The 20,202-nt window shown below is 43.5% G+C and overlaps 1 protein-coding gene across 1 annotated transcript in view; it reads right to left on the bottom strand.

Annotated features, from left to right (window-relative positions):
* Window positions 1-2,579: 2,579 nt before the first annotated feature.
* Window positions 2,580-20,202, bottom strand: part of PPARA (peroxisome proliferator activated receptor alpha) — a 114,065-nt gene continuing 96,442 nt past the window's right edge. The window contains exons 6-8 of the mRNA XM_040345778.1: window positions 11,701-11,900; window positions 7,744-8,191; window positions 2,580-4,009 (exon numbers count right to left, since the gene is read on the bottom strand). Coding sequence (XP_040201712.1) covers window positions 3,762-4,009; window positions 7,744-8,191; window positions 11,701-11,900 — 896 coding nt within the window. The 3' untranslated portion in view covers window positions 2,580-3,761. The remainder of the gene's footprint in view (window positions 4,010-7,743; window positions 8,192-11,700; window positions 11,901-20,202) is intronic.

Raw genomic sequence — 20,202 nt, forward strand, 5'->3', positions numbered from 1 at the left:
GGCTTCTTGCGGGTTCATTTGGAGCATGCGCACTGGGATACTTTCACGGACAGCACATGCGCCGTTCGTAAAAAGCGTCATTTACGTGGGGTCACATTAAATTTACATAACACACGCCCACATCAACCACATTTGAATTAGGCGGGCTTACGCCGGCCTATTTACGCTACGCCGCCGCAACTTTGGTTTGAGAATACAGCACTTGCCTGTCAAAGTTGTGGAGGCGTAACGTAAATAGGATACGTTACGCCCGCACAAAGATACGCGCTTCTACGTGAATCCGGGCCATAATTCTTAATGGACACTTAGTCCAGATTTTTACCTGAAAGCCCGTACAGGGGTATGGACAGAGAGGAAGTGTCTGCAGAAACCTGGCATTGCACCCGAGATGCACTGATCATGGGTGCCAATGCTTTGCAAGCTTCTGTGGAAAAATGAGTGCACATTTTTTTTCCCTGAAAAAAATATGTGGATTTATCGTTTTTGTCTTAAAGGAGAATTTAGCCTTTAACAAATTATATAATGGGGGACATTTATCATGCACATAAGTGACATAATTTGCAAATCAGGCTGCCTTTCATTTAGCAAAATCTATTCAACATATTTTCTGTGTATTTTCGACCCCTGTGCCAGAAATCCTGGGTCATCAACGGAGACTGACTTAAAGGGGTTGTAAAGGTTTGTTTTTTATTTTCTAAATAGGTTCATTTAAGCTAGTACATTGTTGGTTTACTAACCTTTTCCTTTGATTTCCCTTCTAATAGCCAGATTCAGAGAGGTTTCCGCCGGCGTATCAGTAGATACGCCGTCGTAACTCTGAATCTGCGCCGTCGTACATTTAAGTGTATTCTCAAATTGAGATACACTTAAATATAGCTAAGATACGACTGCCTGCGCCGTCGTATCTTAGCTGTCTAGTTCCGCCGGCCGCTAGGGGCGTGAACGCTGATTTACGCCTAGAATGCGTAAATCAGCGAGATACGCCTATTCACGAACGTACGCTTGCCCGTTGCAGTAAAGATACGCCGTTTACGTAAGGCGTTTTCAGGCGTAAAGTTATTCCACCAAAAAGCTGGCCTAGCCAATGTTAAGTATGGACGTCGGTCCCGCGTCGAATTTTGGAAATTTTACGTTGTTTGCGTAAGTCGTCCGTGAATGGGGCTGGATGTAATTTACGTTCACGTCGAAACCAATAAGTCCTTGCGGCGTACTTTGGAGCAATGCACACTGGGATATGTCCACGGACGGCGCATGCGCCGTTTGTTAAAAACGTCAATCACGTCGGGTCACGATTCATTAACATAAAACACGCCCCCCTGTTCCTCATTTGAATTAGGCGCACTTAGGCCGGCACATTTACTCTACGCCACCGTAACTTAGGACGCAAGTGCTTTGTGAATACAGCACTTGTCTCTCTAACTTAAGGCGGCGTAGCGTATATGCGATACGCTACGCCTGCCTAACGTTAGGCTCCCCGACGTGAATCTAGCTATAAATGTTTTTTTTCTTTGTCTAAATTTCTCATTTCCTGTTCCTCCTCAGTAAGATATTCTGGCTGACTAACCCTCATAGATGATGGGGGCAAGCTTACTGAGGAGAAACAGGAAGTGAGAAATTCAGACAAAGAAAAAAAAACATTTAGAAGGGAAATTGAAGGAAAATGTAAGTGAACCAACAATGCACTAACTTAGGGGAACCTATTTAGAAAATAAAAAATGAACCTTTACAACCCCTTTAAGCTGGATACACACTATACAACTGTTGTTTAATCTCCTTTACCTTTAACTGTGTAATGCAAGGACCTGCCTGATTGCATACAAAGTGAAAGTGTTTAGGTTTGAACTCATATTATATGGTTTTGGTAAATCTGAGAAAAAAAAAATTAAAATAAAATTGTATAGTGTGTATCCAGAGATAGATTTAGCACATAGGATGAGGCAGAGCATCATTTTAAACACATGCATAGAATAAGTTCACATTTACTCAATAACCCTACTCCCCCCCCCCCAGTCTCCTCAATAAAATCAGCTGTGTCCCCGTTTGATCTGTACCTACCTCCTCCTACAGCTCCAGCCCCAACACACTGTCTGCAGCCCAACCTGGGTAAAAATCTAGTGCTGAGCTGCCTTGAATACTACCAGGAGCAACACCCATGCAATCCAATTCCAGTGCGGACCAACAAAAGGGTCTGAATGCGATTTGATTTCAGCCATACAGTTCTTATGCCTGAATTTGCATCGCACCGGCATGTGATCTGCGCAGCAATGCGGTGTGAATCACATGCAATGTCTGTGATCGCACTTGATTTCAGCCTGAAGTGTATCCAAGTAAAACAAAAATTTAATATATTGCAGCTTATCAGTCTTTAGATGTGGTTGCTATATTATAATTATTTTTTCCTTTTTTCTTTTATCTGGTAATTCTGCTGGAAACACTTCCAGCCCTAAGATGACAACTTTTAATCACTATTCAATACCACAATGACATAAATAAAAAACAGGCACAGGAAGTTATCAGCTCACAAGATTTCTGGCAGGATCAATAGGTATTTGTCTGAACTTACGAAAGAGATAACACAATGTGCTCAATTGTATTTTTAATTGAGTAGCTGAGAGAGGAATTTATGTATAATTATAGTGAATTTATCTGTTTGACATGATATGCAGAATTGATAAATGCCCCCAATGAGTTTCTGAATATTAAAAGGATAGAAAGATACGCTGCATCTTCAGTACATTTTAGTGTGACCTTTTGTATCCTCCAAAGGAGCTGATCATCTGGTTCTATTTCAAAAATATGCCAACATATCCTCTGGTAGCAAAGATCCCCTTTTGCGATCATGTGCTGAAGGTTTTGTAGTGTGCAGGCTTTACAAAATATCTTTTATTTTTTTCTTTTATATCAAAGTACCTTACAAATATATTCCATAAACATTTCTAAGTATTGAACATAAAATTCTGTAATAAAATTCTCTATTTCTCAGTTTAGGGAGCCTGAAAGCCCATCTCTAGGCCCATGGTAGCGATGCATCTTATAGTGCCTTAACCGAATCTTCTTGTTCGCCATTAAAAATGAACTTTTTCTGTAGAAGCAGCCAACTTTACCCGTGTACCAAAGTTTCATACATTTGCGCTTAGTAAAAAAAAAAAAAAAAAAAATTACGCCAATGGTATCTTCATTCCCCAAACTCCAATGTTCTGCTAGAACACATTTAACATCCGATGTGCTGGAAAGTTTCAATAAGGACGGCAGTGAGCAACAAACGTTTCTGAGAAGTATGAAGGTTTGTGTGATACTCCGAACCTTGATCTAACCAAGATGATAGCAAGACATAAAGGCTCTTGATTTAGGCTGTCTATGAAATGGTAGGTCAGAAAGTGTAAGGACAGTGGAGTACCATGATACCAAGGACATCCCTCTCCTTGGATTGACCTGAGTTAAACCTGATTTAAATATTGCTAGATTATCTACTAAATCTAGACTGCTTGTAAAACCGGAGACATCCTGTGACAAAATTAAAATATAATCCTTTTCTTGGATTTTTTTTTAGGAAGACCAATATGACAAGGAATTTTGTTTTCAGGATATTTTCTTTGTGACACATTAAAACAACTTTAAAACCGCTGTCTTTTAGCACTGGCAAAGTGGAAGGCACGGATGCGTTTTAACCAAATCCGCGAGAGGAGGAAAATGGTTAGGTATAACCTTGCTCCCATCAGAACGAATAAAAAAAAGAATCCTCGAAACAATTCCTCCAGCCCTTAGTACATGTCCCTGTAGATTTCTTGCAGTAATGGGTGAAGAGCTGCATCGGTTTCAGTCTTTTTGATGGTCTGGACGAGGAGGGCGTGTTCCGTTACAAGCTGCCTCAGGTCGGCCATTTTCTGTAAAAGTTTTGGGAAGAGGAAGCCGTCATCTGGGTGGTTGGACTGGAGGTGAAGCTTCAGTACATGGACAATGTTTTCTTGCATTCTCTCTATGCTTGGGACATTGAGCAGTCCAGGACGGTCTGTTAAATGACAAAAGGGTAGGTGTATTATTGAGGCGTTAAACCCCAATTCCAGTTACAAAAAAATATACATATATAATAGGTAACCAGGCACTTCTAAAAATAAAAGTAGGTCTTGCCACAATGCTCACCTTGGCAATATGTCTCGTGCATAGTCCCTGCTCTAAAATCCAGCGCTGGTCATCTACTGGGCTAAATTAGGCCCATTGTCCGACTATCTGAGTGCAGAGCATCACAGGCCGACCCCCAGGGTTCACACTAACGTGGTGGTCTGCATTTACAGTGAAATGATGCAGAGAATTGTGCTGATGTTACCACTTCAGTGAAGATCCTGAGGACCCCTAAGAGGAACCTGCACATCACATGACCAGCCTGAAGACCTGTATATTTGGTGTGCATACTGTGGTGTGTGGACTTATACATAGGGTCACTTCAAACTGTGGACTTTATGCCGTGTGTGAGTGTTGGCGCCAAATGGCCTACCAAAACTGGAGACAGACATGGAGAGATTGCCAAGTGGTCTTCAGCTAGTTCACGTTAACCTGCGACCAGACCAGCTTCTTCCACCTTCCTGTATACAACCCAGCTTGCCCTCTGACCTGTCTTTGGATCTGGTCCTTCCCAGCCTGTATTTTGGACTCGGCTTTCTGCCATGATGCTGTACCCCACAATCTCAGCTTGTATCCTGACACGGTCTCTGCAACTTGATTCATTACCTTGTTGTCTGGCGGTTACCCTCAGCTTGTGTTGACTATGCTCCTGCCTCCTACTTGGGTACTGCTGTGTTCCTGCATTTGGTCCGAGCCAGTGGTTTTACCCACACATTTGAAAGCTGGTACTACCTGCAATATCGGCCCTTGGGCGACTCTGTGTCCTCACATTTACTGTCACCACTTCAAGCGGTGCTGAACAAGAGATGCAAGAGAAGCCCTCCACCAGGTACGTGACAGCTAGCCTTGATAAGCTTCAGATGTCCAAAAGTTCTGTCAGTTGACACAAACTAGAAGCTACTGGTACTTCGTCTCTTCCCAAATATCTAAAGCAATTCCTTCATATCCTGCAACTTGTTTCAGAGGATGCTCCTTGCAGGGCACCTTTGGACATATATGGTGGGAGTGCAAAACTGTGCAAATGTTTTGGTCCCGTGTGTACCTAAAAATACAAAAAACCCTGGGTTTCTGACTTTAAATGAACCCATCAGAAGCTCTCCTGTGTAAAAACTAAATTTATGTTGCCATAGCCAGTTCCAGCTGAAAACCTACAGTACATCTTTGCAGCAGCTAAATCGATGATTGCAAAAGCATGAAAAATCTTTACATTGTACTACCGTGTTTCCCCGAAAGTAAGACCTACCCTGAAAATAAGATCTACCTTGGTTTTCCAGGAAGGCTGCAATATAAGCCCTACCCAGAAAATAAGACCTAGTTTGAAGTGGTTGTATACTCCTCTTCTCATGCCTGTCAGCGGGGGATCTCGACCCCCCTCCCTCTGCAATGCTCGGCTCATTGAAGATAGCTCAGGTGGGCTATGGAAGCCCAGAGCGGGCCTCAGATCTCCTTCCCCCATCAGTGGGGGAATCTTGCCCCCCCCCTCCCTCTGCAAAGTTTGGCTCGTGGAAGAGAGCTCAGACAGGCTATGGAAGCCAGGAGCGGCGGTACCTGACACAATACACTTTACTTTACTTCACACAGGGGATTCCTGTCAGGCAGGGCGGGAGAGAAGTAGAGAAGACCCCACAAAAAATAGCAAGCCATACCCTGAAAATAAGCCCTACCGTGTTTTTGGTTGCCAAAATTAATATAAGACCCAGGCTTACTGAGCTCCAAAAAGACAAACTGAAAATGTTTTAACAAATATTGACTCAATAGATAATTTTTTGCCTTCCTGTTTAAACCACAACTCACTACCGATTTTAGGAAAACCATGCCACCTAATTCCACAAAGCTCTCTTGTACAGGATAAACATCATATGTCAACCAATATTATTTCATTAAACACAACTTGCTTCTTTTGTTGTGTCATGGAAAATAGTTTAGTAAAAAATCTACAGACAAAAATACTTTGTTTTTAGCTTTAGATAAAGTAGGTATGGACTATCAGGTTTTTCTTGCAATGTCCCTGGGGAAGGACATTTACCATCTCTGTTCAGGCGATTTGTGTTCCAGTTGTCACCAGCGTAGGAAAATTGGGATGCCAATTTCAATGAAACCTGTCTAACCAGATGTCTCCTCACTTTGGAGAGTTTTTCTCTCACCTTTTATTGTGTCTCTGGGACAGGATGTGAAAGAAAATCCCCCCAAAGAAATACAGATGGGGAAAAAAAACTAAATGCAGGAAATAGCCAGCACACCATATGGTAGATCTTCTAATTTTTCTGAGACCGCATATGCAACCGTACAGCATTCCACCAACATTTTAAAGGGGTTGTAAAGGTTTAAATATAAAAAACTAAATAACAACAAACTTACCTCCACTGTCCAGCTCGTTTTGCACAGAGTGGCCCCGATCCATGTCTTCTGGGGTCCCTCGGCGGCTGTCTCGGCTTCTCCCCGCATCAGCTAACCCCCTTCATGGGAAGCTCTCTCCCAAGGGGGTTAGCTTGCGGAGGCGCTCCCGTGATATAGCCGCTGACTGTATCCATCGGCCCCTCCCCCCGACGCACTGCGTCATTGGTTTGATTGACAGCAGTGGGAGCAAATGGCTGCTATCAATCATCCAATGAATGAAACCCGAAAAGCTCAGTCGAGAAGCCTGCTGGTTCACGACGCAGGACTTTCGAGGGCTCAGGTAAGTAAACTGGGGAGCCAGAAAACATCAGATGCTAGAATGCATTAAGGTGAAAAAACATGAACCTTTACAACCCATTTAAGGACACACAGGTCCCCTTTCTCAAGGTGACAAGTTATATTTGCCAACATCTTGATCCCAGTCCCTGAAGCAGTGGCACCCACGGCCCACACATATCATGCCCTCCTTTCCGGCAGTCCCTTCCAGATCACGCCCACTTCCCAGGTGGTCCTGCCCAGATCACGCCCACTTTCTGTGCAGTCCTACCCTCACAGTCCCAGTCTACTCTGTAATACCTTGCTCTGAGTTGTGAAGAAAGAAATCCGGATTGTGTTGCACTCCTCAATGTCTTTGTTGAATACAGTATATCAGAATGCACATCACTTACAGTATGGGGACATTAAATGTTAATGCGTTTTTGTCAATAAACGGTGCTTACTCATTACCAGGTGGTTATGAGTAAGCGCCGTTTATAGCATGAAACGCATTAACATTTAATGTCCCCATACTGTGTGTGACGTGTATGTGACATTCAATAAAAGACATTGAGGAGTGCAACAAACTCTGGATTTCTTTCTTCACATGTATCCACAGACGGGCTGTGTTGGCACCCTTGGGATCTGCTTACAGTAAAGGCAATCTAGACAAGTTCAACTTTTGCATTACCTTGCATTCTTTAACAAAAATAAGGGCGATATTGTGATCTTAGGACGCAGCCTTGGACACAGCATCATTGGGACAGAGCACCTAAATGAGGGAGTGAATCATTTTTGTGATTTGTGGACACTGTTTTTCATTACGAGTCTACTAATTTAATGTATCTCCGCACGTTGGGTAATTTAACAATAAAACTATGACTGCATGCATGGCCAGGAAGAGGGTAAGACGTTATTGCTCTTGTGACAGATGTACTCCGATGATAGCTTATCTAATAAAGAAAGTCTTACCTCCACAACAAATAAGAGCAGCAACAAATAATGCAATATCACTGTCATCCAGTTCCAGGGCATTGAACTTCATGGCAAACTCAAACTTCGGTTCCATCATGTCACCAACTGGCTTCCTCAAACTCTTCAAGAACTCCCGGGTAATAAAACCATTTCCATAGGCCACCAACATCCCATCTTTGTTCATCACTGAAGCCAGCATGGCAAACATGGCTTCATAGACTCCATATTTTAATAGAGTCACCTGATCATTCAGGTCCAATTCAGTAAAACCCGGGATGGATTTGGCAAACTCTGTAAGTTCTGTGACAGTTTCCACAGAAGTGCACTGACAGCAGTGGAAGATGCGTACCTCAGCTTCTTTGTTCTGAATACCGTTGGCCACTAGTTTGGCTACCAGTGTTTTCTCTGCCATACACAACGTCTCCATGTCATGTATTACAAATGGCTGCAAGGAAAACAAATGTAGATGGAGAATGTGAGATTCAAGTATAGGTACACCCTAACTGCGATACAGCACTGCGTAACTTTACCTGGCAATTGCGTGGTCATGCAACACTGTACATACATTTAGGCCCATTTTTCCCTCACAAATAGAGCTTTCTTTTTGGTGGTATTTTTTGCGTTAAGGGGAGTGGGCTCACTCACAATTTTCACTACGATTATTTAATTAGAATACACGGGTATACACCGTGTGGGAACCTCAAGCAAGTGCGATCTATTTGGCGTCCGGACCGCTTTTGGTTATTTGTTGTTTATGTTAGTCTATATTTTTTATGTATTGTTTGTCTGCACAACACAATAAACTCGGTTTATTGGTGCAACAATTGCCGGCAATTCCAAGTTGTTTTTTAATATTGGCTATTGATAGCACATGTTGTAATTTAGTCTACCCAGTATTATCTTTTGTACTATATAACCCTTAATACTGTCTGTTACTGCCTACAGTAGCCCCTCATATCCCCGGGGGTACCCCTACCTTGGTTTTCTCCTGTGGGATATTACCTAATTTTTCATGCAATTTTTTGGCTATGACGGTAACCTCCTGACAGGAGGAGTGACTACCTAATAGGGTCTCTGGCTATAATGAATGGAATATATTAGGGGCATACTCACCTTCGGTGGAAGTTATATCACTCACAATTTTGCCTAAGAACATAGCCATGAATAAAGAAGGGTACAAAAATATCCCTAGAGAGCAACTTCTCCCAACCATCCAAGAACAGTTCAGTGAAGAACAATGCATTCTCCAGCATGATGGAGCACCTTGCCATAAAGCCAAAGTGATAACTAAGTGACTTGGGGAATAAAACATCATAATGTTGGGTCCATGGCCAGGAAAACTCCCCAGACCTCAATCCCATAGAGAACTTGTTGTCAATCATCAAGAGGCGGGTGAACAAAAAAACTCCACAAATTCTGACAAACTCCAAGCATTGAATATGCAACAATTGACTGCCATCCGTCAGAATGTGGCCCAGAAATTGACTGACAGCATGCCAGGGTGAATTGCAGAGGTCTTGAAATAGAAGGGGTCAACAGTGCAAATATTGACTCTTTGCCTAAACTTAATGTAATTGTCAATAAAAGCCTTTGAGGCCCCGTACACACGACCGGATCTATCCGCTGGGATTGATCCGCGGATCAGTTCCAGCAGATAGATCCGGTCGTGTGTACGGCCTAGCGGACATTTCCCAGCGGATAAAAATCCAGCCGACGGATTCCCAGCGGATAAAAATTTCTTAGCATGCTAAGAAATCTATCCGCTGGAATCCAGTCCAGCGGACTGATCCGGTCATCTGTACAGACTCACCGGATCAGTCCGTCCGCTCCCATCCCTCGCATGCGTGGAAGTATTTACCTTCCAGGGTCGCGCGCGGCCACGTCACCGCGGATGTATTCCGCGGGGATTTCGATCTGATGGTGTGTACAGCCATCAGATCCAAATCCGGCAGAGGATTTATCCAGCGGATATCCTCTCGTCTGTACGAGGCCTGAGACTTCTGAAATGCTTGTAATTATACTTCAGTATACCATAGTAACATCTGGAAAAAGATCATAAAGCACATTGTGAAAATTAACATTTGTGTCATTCTCAAAACTTTTGGCCATGTCTGTAATATATTACTTTCTTTTTTTTTTACATACAATTTAAAAAACAAATCCACAATGGCGCCCCCATGTTTGTGTCCTTGTGTTTCATTTTTTAGGACCAGAAGAAAAAAGCAGTAAACCACAGGAACAAATCATAACTCTCCCTTTCCACCCACCTGACTTCAATACTTTGCAGCCTGATTGGCTGCTGAGGGTCATTGCCCTCTGCTCACGCCACTGATCTTTGTACAGCCTAACAGAATAATCCCAATCATGTTTGTACTAAAACATTTGCCCCAGAGGCTGATGATCAGACAGTAGCATAAAGGTTAAGCATAAATACTTGTGAGTGACGCGATACAGGTACATTGCAAGGGGAACAAGTTCATTCACAAACTCTGAGTGCCTGAACTTTGTACGTTTATTCTGTATCTATTAACCAGACACTGCCCTGCATAAAGAGCGGGTACAAGGTTGAGCCTGGATAACAAAGTCATTTTTTACTTATGAATTTACCTGCTAGGATCAGTGTAATACCTACAATGAACAGAGGGGGCAAAAGTACCCCGAGAAAACAAGTTATTATATATCCCGTATATACTTAAAGTGGAGGTTCACCCTCCAAAAAATTTCTGACATCACATGGAGTCGAGCCATCCTACCGACAGAATGCCGGTGTGTTTTTTTTTTTCTCAGCACATACCTCGTTATCACGATTTCCACCCCCTGGCAATCCCGCGGGACTGGGCGTTCCCAAGCACTGCCTGTGATTGACAGGCTTCCGAACGGCGCATACTGCGCGTCACCGACGTTCGGGTTCTGTCGGCAACCTGCAATCACAGGCAGTGCTTGGGAACGCCCAGTCCCGCGGGATTGCCAGGGGGTGAAAATCGTGATAACGAGGTATGGCTCGACTCCGTGTGATGTCAGAATTTTTTTTGAGGGTGAACCTCCACTTTAAGTATTAGCCGACCCGAATATAAGCCGAGGCACCTAATTTTACCACAAAAAATGGGAAAACGTATTGACTCGAGTATAAGCCTAGGGTATTCATCTGTATGCCTCACTTTGTCCATGCCTCACTGTGCCCATGACTAGGCTTACTTTTAACATGGGAGTATATAGAAGGGGTGCCTGGCTTTGAAGAAAAAAAAAATCGGTGCTCCCTGGCCATAGGTCCCCCCAGAAACTTTGTACACTTGTAGATGAGAACTGGGGCTACATGTGTGCCAACTTTGCACACTTGTAGAAGAAGAGTGGGGCTATATGGATGCCAAGTTTGGGGTCCAGGGGACTGGGTCCCCAAAGTCCGGGAGATCAGGCGCAAAAAGGTGACTCGAGTATAAGCCGAGGGGGGCATTTTCAGCACACAAAAAATGTGTTGAAAAACTTGGCTTATACTCAAGTATATACGGTTTATTCTGGCACAGGAGGCAAATGCACCCGCCCTCTCAGTCTAGTCCTCCCTTGGTATTTTCTCTGTTCTTTACATAACTACTGGGGATTGTTTTTAAATGTGACAAGCTTTCTCTAATCACAAAGAGATATCAAAATGCCTTTCAGTTTTGATACACTCCTGAAATGTTTCCATAAAATTCTGCACAAGTAACGGATTGTTCTTTTGTGTAAGCCACATTGTGATTTTCTTTGTAACAACAAGCATTCTATCTAATGAAGCTTTCTGTATTTGTTGGAGGGGAGTGTAGAGTTTTTATCAGTAAAGTGAGCAGTGGAGGACACACCTGCAATGCACGGTCTACACACAAGTTCAGGGAAGGTCAGAGCGACCTTGAAGGCGGCCACAATCATCAAAGAGAACCTTTGGGTCTCTGGAGGGAGAACAGCAATTCGAAAATTACTTACTGGGTTGCTGCCTTTGCCCGTGAGAATGCCTCGAGCTTTTAATTTGTTCATGTTGAAGTTTTTCTGATAGGCGTCATAGAGGAGTTTGGCTAGGGACAGAAGGTCGGCCATCTGAGAGTCCTTGATATCCTGCTCGCTGGTCAAAATTTCTGCCGTCAGCTTCGCTTTCTCTGAACGAGGCATTCTCCCAAATCGAATCGCTGAAAAGACACAAGGGGCCTTGTAATTAGCAAAAAGAATATACTATGTACATATATATTCTTTATATTTTTCTTTTCCAGATACCCCATGCACATGAGATCTTTTCTGACACCAGTATTAAAATACATCTGGACTCTAAGTTAATGTGTGCTTAAAAAAATCCCATTAAAAAACAAAACTGTGTCCATTTACTGGTATTTAGCCACCACTATCCCAGATTGTTTGTGACAGTGCTGCACTCATATGGTCGTATTACATCATCTGGCTGAGTGTCTGGAGGTTTAATGCCATGATACTTATCTGAATCAGTAGGTACCTTTCCAACCATGGCTTCAACAATGCTTACCTTTGTCCTGCCCTTGTACACTGTGGAAATATGCTTCTGTTGTTTTTGTATATATGTTTTTGTTTCGTCGTCTATTATATTTTAGTTTTTTTCTTTTACAATGTGCTACGGTAGTAGTACCCTGTCTCGAACGCTCCTGATGAAGGGACCCCAAAACTGTCCTGAAACGCTTCAGGATGAATATGCACAAACGATTCTCTGTATATCTTGTATTTAATAATACTTATTGCTGGTGATATCTGCACCTGATCAAATTTTTTAAATAATAAATATTAATTAATTTACAGTTTGCTTATATTTTCATTTTCTTTTTTTGCTGCCTGTAAAATCCCAAATACTCACCTTGGGGGGTATTTGTTTGTTTTTTGTAATTAGCAAAAAGAATGGACCTCACTTCTCCAAGAGCTTTAAACAAGAACAGAGATTGATTTACTAAAACTGGAGAGTGCAAAATCTGGAGCAGCTCTGCATACCAACCAATCAGCTTCCAGTTTTTTTTTGTCAAAGCTTCATTGAACAAGTTGAAGTTAGAAGCCGATTGGCTACCATGTAGCAGTGACATCACTAGGGTTGGTGTCACCCGGTGCGGTAAAACATGGTGTCACCCCCCCTCTGTCTATGCTGTCCAGCACCAAGCAGGCAGCGCACGGGCACAGGGCGCACCCCAAACCGGCCCCTGTAAATGATAGTATAGGGCAGTATAGTGGCAGGTTAGGGTAGTATAGAGTGGTATAGTGGCAGGTTGGTGTAGTGGGGTGGTATAGGACAGGTTAAGGTGGTATAGGGCATGTTGGGGTGATATAGGGTAGTTTGGGGTGGTATAGTGCAAGTTAGGGTTGCATAGGGCAGGATGGGGTGGTATAGGGCAAGTTAGGGTGGTACAGGGCAGGTTGGGGTGGTATAGTGCAAGTTAGGGTGGCATAGGGCAAGTTGGGATGGCATGGGAAAGGTTGGGGTGGTACAGGGCAAGTTGGGGTGGTATAGGGCAAGTTATGGTGGCATAGGGCAGATTGGGGTGGTACAGGGAAAGTTAGGGTGGCACAGGGCAAGTTGGGGTGGCATGGGAAAGTTTGGGGTGGTACAGGGCAGGCTGGGGTGGTACAGGGCTGTTTCGGGTGGTACAGGGCAGGCTGGGGTGGTACAGGGCAGGCTGGGTGATACAGGGCAGGCTGGGGTGGTACAGGGCAGGCTGGGGTGGCACAGAGCAGGCTGGGGTGGTACAGGGCAGGCGTCACCCAGTGCGGACCGCACCCCCCTAGCAACGCCTCTGCCATGTAGAGCTGCACCAGATTTAGCATGCTCCGGTTTTGGTAAATCAACCCTATTGTCCGTGTTGTGCCACAAACACAACAAGATCTAGAAATTCGCTCTCCAACTGCCAATGCAAGTTCAAAGAGGATTCTGTCTGCCAAAATCAGTATTCCAGTATATCTGAGGTCATGTTTCTCTGTTGTACTGTAGTTTTCCTAAACAAATCTTTTGCAAAATGTCTTATCTAGAGATCCTTTCAGAAACAGCACTTCCTCTTGTAGGTTGACAACGCTAAGCCACTGCCTAGAAAGTCGCAGCAGCGTGGTCAACATGCCATGTGTTCCGCTATTGCGTTGCCTATCAGAATGGATAGACCACCCAACAACCTACGAAACAAGTGCACATGGCAGGCTGACACTGCTTCTGCTAAATATAAGGCAGTGGTTTAGTGTGGTCAGCCTGCAACAAGAAGTGATGTTACTGGCAGGATCGTCAGGAATAATAAAAACGTTGCAATTAATTCACAAACAATTATCTGTATGAAGTGAGATATAATATCAAACATACTGATATGGGCTTACATATATTAAAATGTGTGCAACAAATACACATTCCTAAATGTAGATAGAATAGCTATCAGGAATGATAATCACCCCCACTGAGTAAGTCCCGGTGAGGAGGATACGTGTTATGGAAAACATGGCATGACAACAGCATTCCTGTATGGCACCCAGCCACCGATACAGTTATCAGTATTGATAACTACAAGTTGTATGATAAACATGCATTTATGAAGGTCCATATTAGTGTTGCACAGAGGTCAAGCTATTTTCTTTTTATATAAATGTATTGGGGCCAAGCAGTATGTCACTGCACAAAGTGTACTTTAGCACATGCCCTGTTGAGCAATTGACTATCAGCCTAGGTTCATACACACCAGTGCAAGCACAGACATCGCATGTGATTGGCACGCCGATCACATGCGATGTCTGTGAGTTGCGAGTTCAGCCATACAGTTGTATGGCTGAACTTGCATCCGATTCGCACAGAAAAAAGTGCAGGGACCTGTCTTCCCCATACTAGAATTGAATCGCATGGGTGTTCTCACCTATGCGATACGATTCCTGTGTGAGTTCACAGTTCGCAACTGCGATCTGTGAACCAATCTGGGGGGGTCATTAACAATGTAACAATGTAATGACACCTGCAGCGGTTCCCAGAAGGCAGTGTGAACTGCCTGCGAGGGAGATGCGATGCGAGAACCTGCGTTGTAATCGCCCTGGTTCCCGCATTGCATGAGTGTGAAACTAGGCTTAGAGCAGCTAATACAGAGCTTCTGTGATACTATAGCAGAAATATATATAAGTGGCATCAAATAGAGGAAGGTAGCACATCATCTTATATAAGAGACATGAGCATAGGCGTGCACAGATTCCCCCTGCTGTACCGATCACTCATTGTGTTCATTCATAACTGAAGTTGCTCAGCACAGACACTTCCCATTCATTCACTGTCCAGTGCAGCTGAGGCTGCAGAGAAAGGGACTGTCCATCTCTGTCCCTTTCTCTGTCTCAAAAGTGAGACATCAAGGGTCTGTTTAGACCCCTGATATTTTCCCAAAGGCCCCAACAGGACTCCTAAAAAAACCCCTGTAAAAATGAATAAATAATAAAAATGTAAAAAACAACTACTGACACCGTCCAAGTTTTAATACATTTTAAAATGTGTGTTTGAGATTTGGGGTGCACACCCCAATGTAATAGGCTGCGCACACCTATGGACATGAGACTGCATTTCACCTTTATTTATATATAGAGACAACATTATACAGTACAGTGTACTAATGTGGAGAATTGTATGGTATAATATTTGGATGATATGGGACTCTCATGGCAGAAGATTTAGATATGACATCATGTCTCCAGCACACAATGGATCCCTACAGACACTGCAATAATATTATAGGAGCAAAAAGCTACTGCAGATCCATGGTGTTCTGGCAATATACAGTATGGCCCGGATTCACATACAGCGGCGCATATTTATGCCGCCGTAACGTATCTCCTTTACGCTACGCCGACGCAGCGCAGAGAGGCAAGCACTGAATTCACAAGGCACTTCCTCCCAAATCTGCGCTGGGTTTCTCAGGTGTAAGTCGGCGTAAGTGGAAGTGGGCGTGAGCCATGCTAATGAGGCGTGACCCCATGCAAATGATGGGCCGAGCGCCTGATAGATACGTTTTGCAAACTGCGCATTCGCCGTCCCGTGGGCGCATCTCAGTGCGCATGCTCACAATCACGTCGGAACAACTGCCTAAGATATGTCGGATCACTGCCTACGGCGTGAACGTAACCATATTGAATGACCATAGTCATATTCACGTCCTACGTAAAATACGTTGGCTTGTGTTCCCTGGTGCAGACCTTTGCATGGATGCTGCTGAGTTACACCTCCTTTATGGGGCATAACTTTACGCCGGATGTATGACTTTACGCGCACTGCGTCGGAAGGACGTACGTTCGTGAATCGGCGTATCTCCCTCATTTGCATATGTGAATAGAAAATCAATGGGAGCGCCAAATACGTCCAGCGGAAATATGCGCCCACTATACGCCGGCGTAGGCAAGTTACCTCGGTTGGATGAAGCCTGTTTTCAGGCGTATCTTAGTTTCTGAGTCCGGCGCATAGATACGACGGCGCATATGTGCACTTACGCAGGGTATCTCGAGATACGTCGGCGCAAGTGCTTTGTGAATCCGGGCCTATATTCTTATCCATGCTGATACCAGTCAACCTACTGCCAGTTGCTGCAGGACCCCTTCTTCAGACCTTGCCCAGGGATATGTACAATGGGGATATTTTATGTGGGTCTAACATCACTCATGCAAGAAACTGCCCATGTGATAACATATTACACACGCATGACTTGCTGAAACACAATTTATTCAGTGTATATAAAAAGGACACATCTATGGACTTTACCTCTACATGTTTATAGCTATCATCTATTATTTCGGCCAAGTGCAGTGGCTTGCATTATAGTATTTCTGCATATTGTGGTGATGCCACATACTTGCCTTGCAACTTTAGAGTTTACTTCATATAGCGGGCGCAATACCCCCTAGGTTCACACACCTGCTTAACAGGACAATTCTCTATCTAGCACACTTTGAGCCTTAATAAAACATATGAATTTGTAACAGGGTGTGTATCTAGGTTTATGGGGCCAGATTCACAAATGAGATACAAAGGCGTATCTCCTGATACGCCGTCGTATCTCTGTTTCTATCTATGCGACTGATTCATAGAATCAGTTACGCATAGATAGCCAGAAGATCCGACAGGTGTAATTGTTTTACACTGTCGGATCTTAGGATGCAGTACCGCGGCCGCCGCTGGGGGGAGTTTGCGTCGTAAACCAGCGTCGGGTATGCAAATTAGGAGTTACGGCGGATCCACGACGGTTTTTCGTGTTCGCTACGTCGCCGCTAGTCTAGTTTCCCGTCGCAAAGTTACACTTTTTTTTTGGTGCCTTAACTTTAGTCAGCAAGTGTATTGCTGTCTAAAGTATGGCCGTCGTTCCCGCATCCAAATTTAAAAATCAACGTCGTTTGCGTAAGCCGTCCGGGAATACGGAAGTACGCTATGCGCGTCGCCGTTCAAAAAAATTACGTCACGGCGCGCAAAGCACGGCGGGAGTTCGGAAACGGAGCATGCGCGGTAGGTCCGGCGTGGGTGCGCGCCTAATTTAAATGGCACACGCCCATTTAAATTGGCCCACCTTATGCCGGAGGCCGCCGGCGTAGGTTTTCATCGCAAGTGCTTGGTGAATCAGGCACTTGCGATGAAAACTTGCGGCGGTGTAACGTATCTAGGATACGTTACGCCGCCGCGATTCTACGTGAATCTGGCCCATGGTTCTTGGTGCTGCTACAATTTAAGAATAGGATATTGCGAGAAACTTCTTAGTTACCATTATATGTATTGCTTGTGAATTTACATGCATGCCTAACAGGATTACCATTTTAAAGCGATTTTAAATATCTGTGGTATTTGTTTGCAGCTTTTTGAAATTGAGTATTTTTTTTGAGTATTAAACCCAAAACTAAAGTGTCATTTATTGCAGCTTACCAATCATTAGATGTGGTGGCTGCATCAGTTTTCTTTGCTAAGGCTTTTTCCCCTCGGTTTTTACCTGGTGATCTGGCCAGGTGAAAGCAGCATTGTTATCTAGGGGGAGGTGAGTGTTATGCCGCATACACACGATCGGTCAAACCGATGAGAACGGTCTGATAGACCGTTTTCATCGGACCAAACTGATCGTGTGTGGGCCCCATCGGTTATTTATCCAAAGGTTAAAAAAAAGCAATCTTGTTTTAAATTTAACCGATGGATACCTAACCGATAGAAAAAAAAACTATCGTTTGTAGGCACGTCCATCGGTTAAAAATCCACGCATGCTCAGAATCAAGTCGACGCATGCTTGGAAGCATTGAGCTTCGTTTTTTTCAGCACGTCGTCGTGTTTTATGTCACCGCGTTCTGACACGATAGTTTTTTTAACCGATGGTGTGTAGGCACGACTGACCATCAGTCAGCTTCATCGGTTAACCGATGAAAACGGTCCATCAGGGCGTTACTGGCGGCTCCCACACGGGAGCGACGTCATTGTGGCTCCGGCCAATCACAGCGCCGGAGCCGCGATACCCGGAAGTAACCCCCCGGGAGAGATGTCACCGCCAGAGGGGGGGTGGGGTGGGGGACAGCTGCGGGGGCTTCGATGTAAGGTAAGTAACTCATAATCAGCTAGTACGCTATGCATACTAGCTCATTATGCCTTTGTCTTGCAGGGTTCTTATTTTTTTTCCAAAGGTTTATTTGCAACCACTTTTATTAGGTCTAACACCTTTCATCTCAATGGTAGTTTTGATTGGGAAGTGTGCCTTTATGGTGCTAGTAACAATTTTTTTATTGTAGTGCAATCTTCTGTACACTTCTGTCTTGTTCTATGGTTTTCGACTGTTCTTCATGGCCAATTTGTACCCATTCACATTGTCTTGAAATGTTTCTTTGACACATACCAATAAATAAAGAATTTTAAAAAAGGTCCACCACTCCACGCTTAAAAATAAAATAAAAACTGGTTTATATTTCCCTATAAAAAAATAAAATAAATCACCTGTTACAATAATTAACAACATTCCTATTTATCTAAATAAACACCTACTGCTGCAGTTGAATATAATAATAAATACAGTATATCTTATGGATCGCAGTATTCCCAGATTCATTCTGCAGTGCTATAAAAGTGTGTAATTAATTAATTCATTTAGAGTGCTAGAGCTGAGAATCGAGATCACAATTCTACCTCCCTCCCGATCTTAAAAAAAAAAAGCATCTCCTGGATTCAGTGCAGTGCTCTCTGCTCAAGCCAACAGCTGTCAAAAAACAAAACACAGAAAACAGGCAGCCTGCCAAGTTTCTCACAACATGGAGAAAGAGAAACATTGTATCATTTGGTTCTTTTAGATCAAAGAGATGTACTTCTGTCTATAAATGAGGTCAGTTTAACCACTTAAAGACTAAACCTTTTTTGATACTTGTTGCTTACAAGTTTTTATTTGCTAAAAAATTATTTAGAACCCCCAAAAATTGTATATATTTTTTTAGCAATGACCCTAGAGAATAAAACGTTTTTTGTTGCAATATTTAATGTCACACTGTAGCAGCGGTCTTTCAAATGCAATTTTTAGTTAAAAAAATATACTTTAATTAGTTAAAAAAATAAAAATAAACTGTAAAGTAAGCCCAATTTTTTTGTATAATGTGAAAGATGATGTTACGCCACGAGAATAGTGATCCCTATTCTAAGCAAAGAAATCGTGATTCTCATTTTAGCCAGAATCGTGCAGTTCTATAGAGTGCAGATTTAAGTTGGTGGTATTACACGATTGTACCATTTTTTGAAGGTGGATTGCTGGCCAGAGGTGATCGGAATAGCCCCTAACCATTGAGTGAAATAAAGCTGCTCTGTTAGCTCAGAAAGCCATATCTATTCAGTGAGCGATTTTCCTATTGGGAGTGGGTCACAGTGGAAGGAGTGATCACAGTTTGGATTTACAAACTGAAATATTTTTTTTTACTTTTACCCGGAACATTTTGTTTTGGGATATATTTATAAATCTGCACTGCATATGGATAAAATTAATGGTACACAATTTTAACCACTTCCCACCCATAGGCCGTCATATGACGTCCTGGACTTTGAGTGGGGATATCTGAATGATGCCTGCAGCTACAGGCATCATCCAGATATTATCCTTTTTAGCCGGCGATTCTGTGCACCGTTAAGCTGCTTGATCATTCTTACAGGCGGCGGGAGGGGACGTCCGCCCTCCGGTGGTTCTCCCATCTTGCCCCTGCGATTGGCGAGCCGGAGAACAAATCAGTCGCCGCCGAAAGTTGAGCATAAAGATTTCCGGTGACCAGATGGTCTCCAGTCATCTCTATGACCTCGGAGGCCAGGGCGCAACGTTTTGACATCACGTCTGGGCTGGCGGAAGTAAACAATGCCAGGGACGTGGCTGGAAGGGCAGAGAGAGTTTTTTTCCTTTTTGATCTCAACTTTCCAGCCTGGAGGAGAGATGTGGGGTCTTATTGACCCCACATCTCTCCATAAAGAGGACCTGTGAGGCACTATTCTTA

This window comes from Rana temporaria, chromosome 3 (assembly GCF_905171775.1).
Source record: "Rana temporaria chromosome 3, aRanTem1.1, whole genome shotgun sequence".
Taxonomy (NCBI): Eukaryota; Metazoa; Chordata; class Amphibia; order Anura; family Ranidae; genus Rana; species Rana temporaria.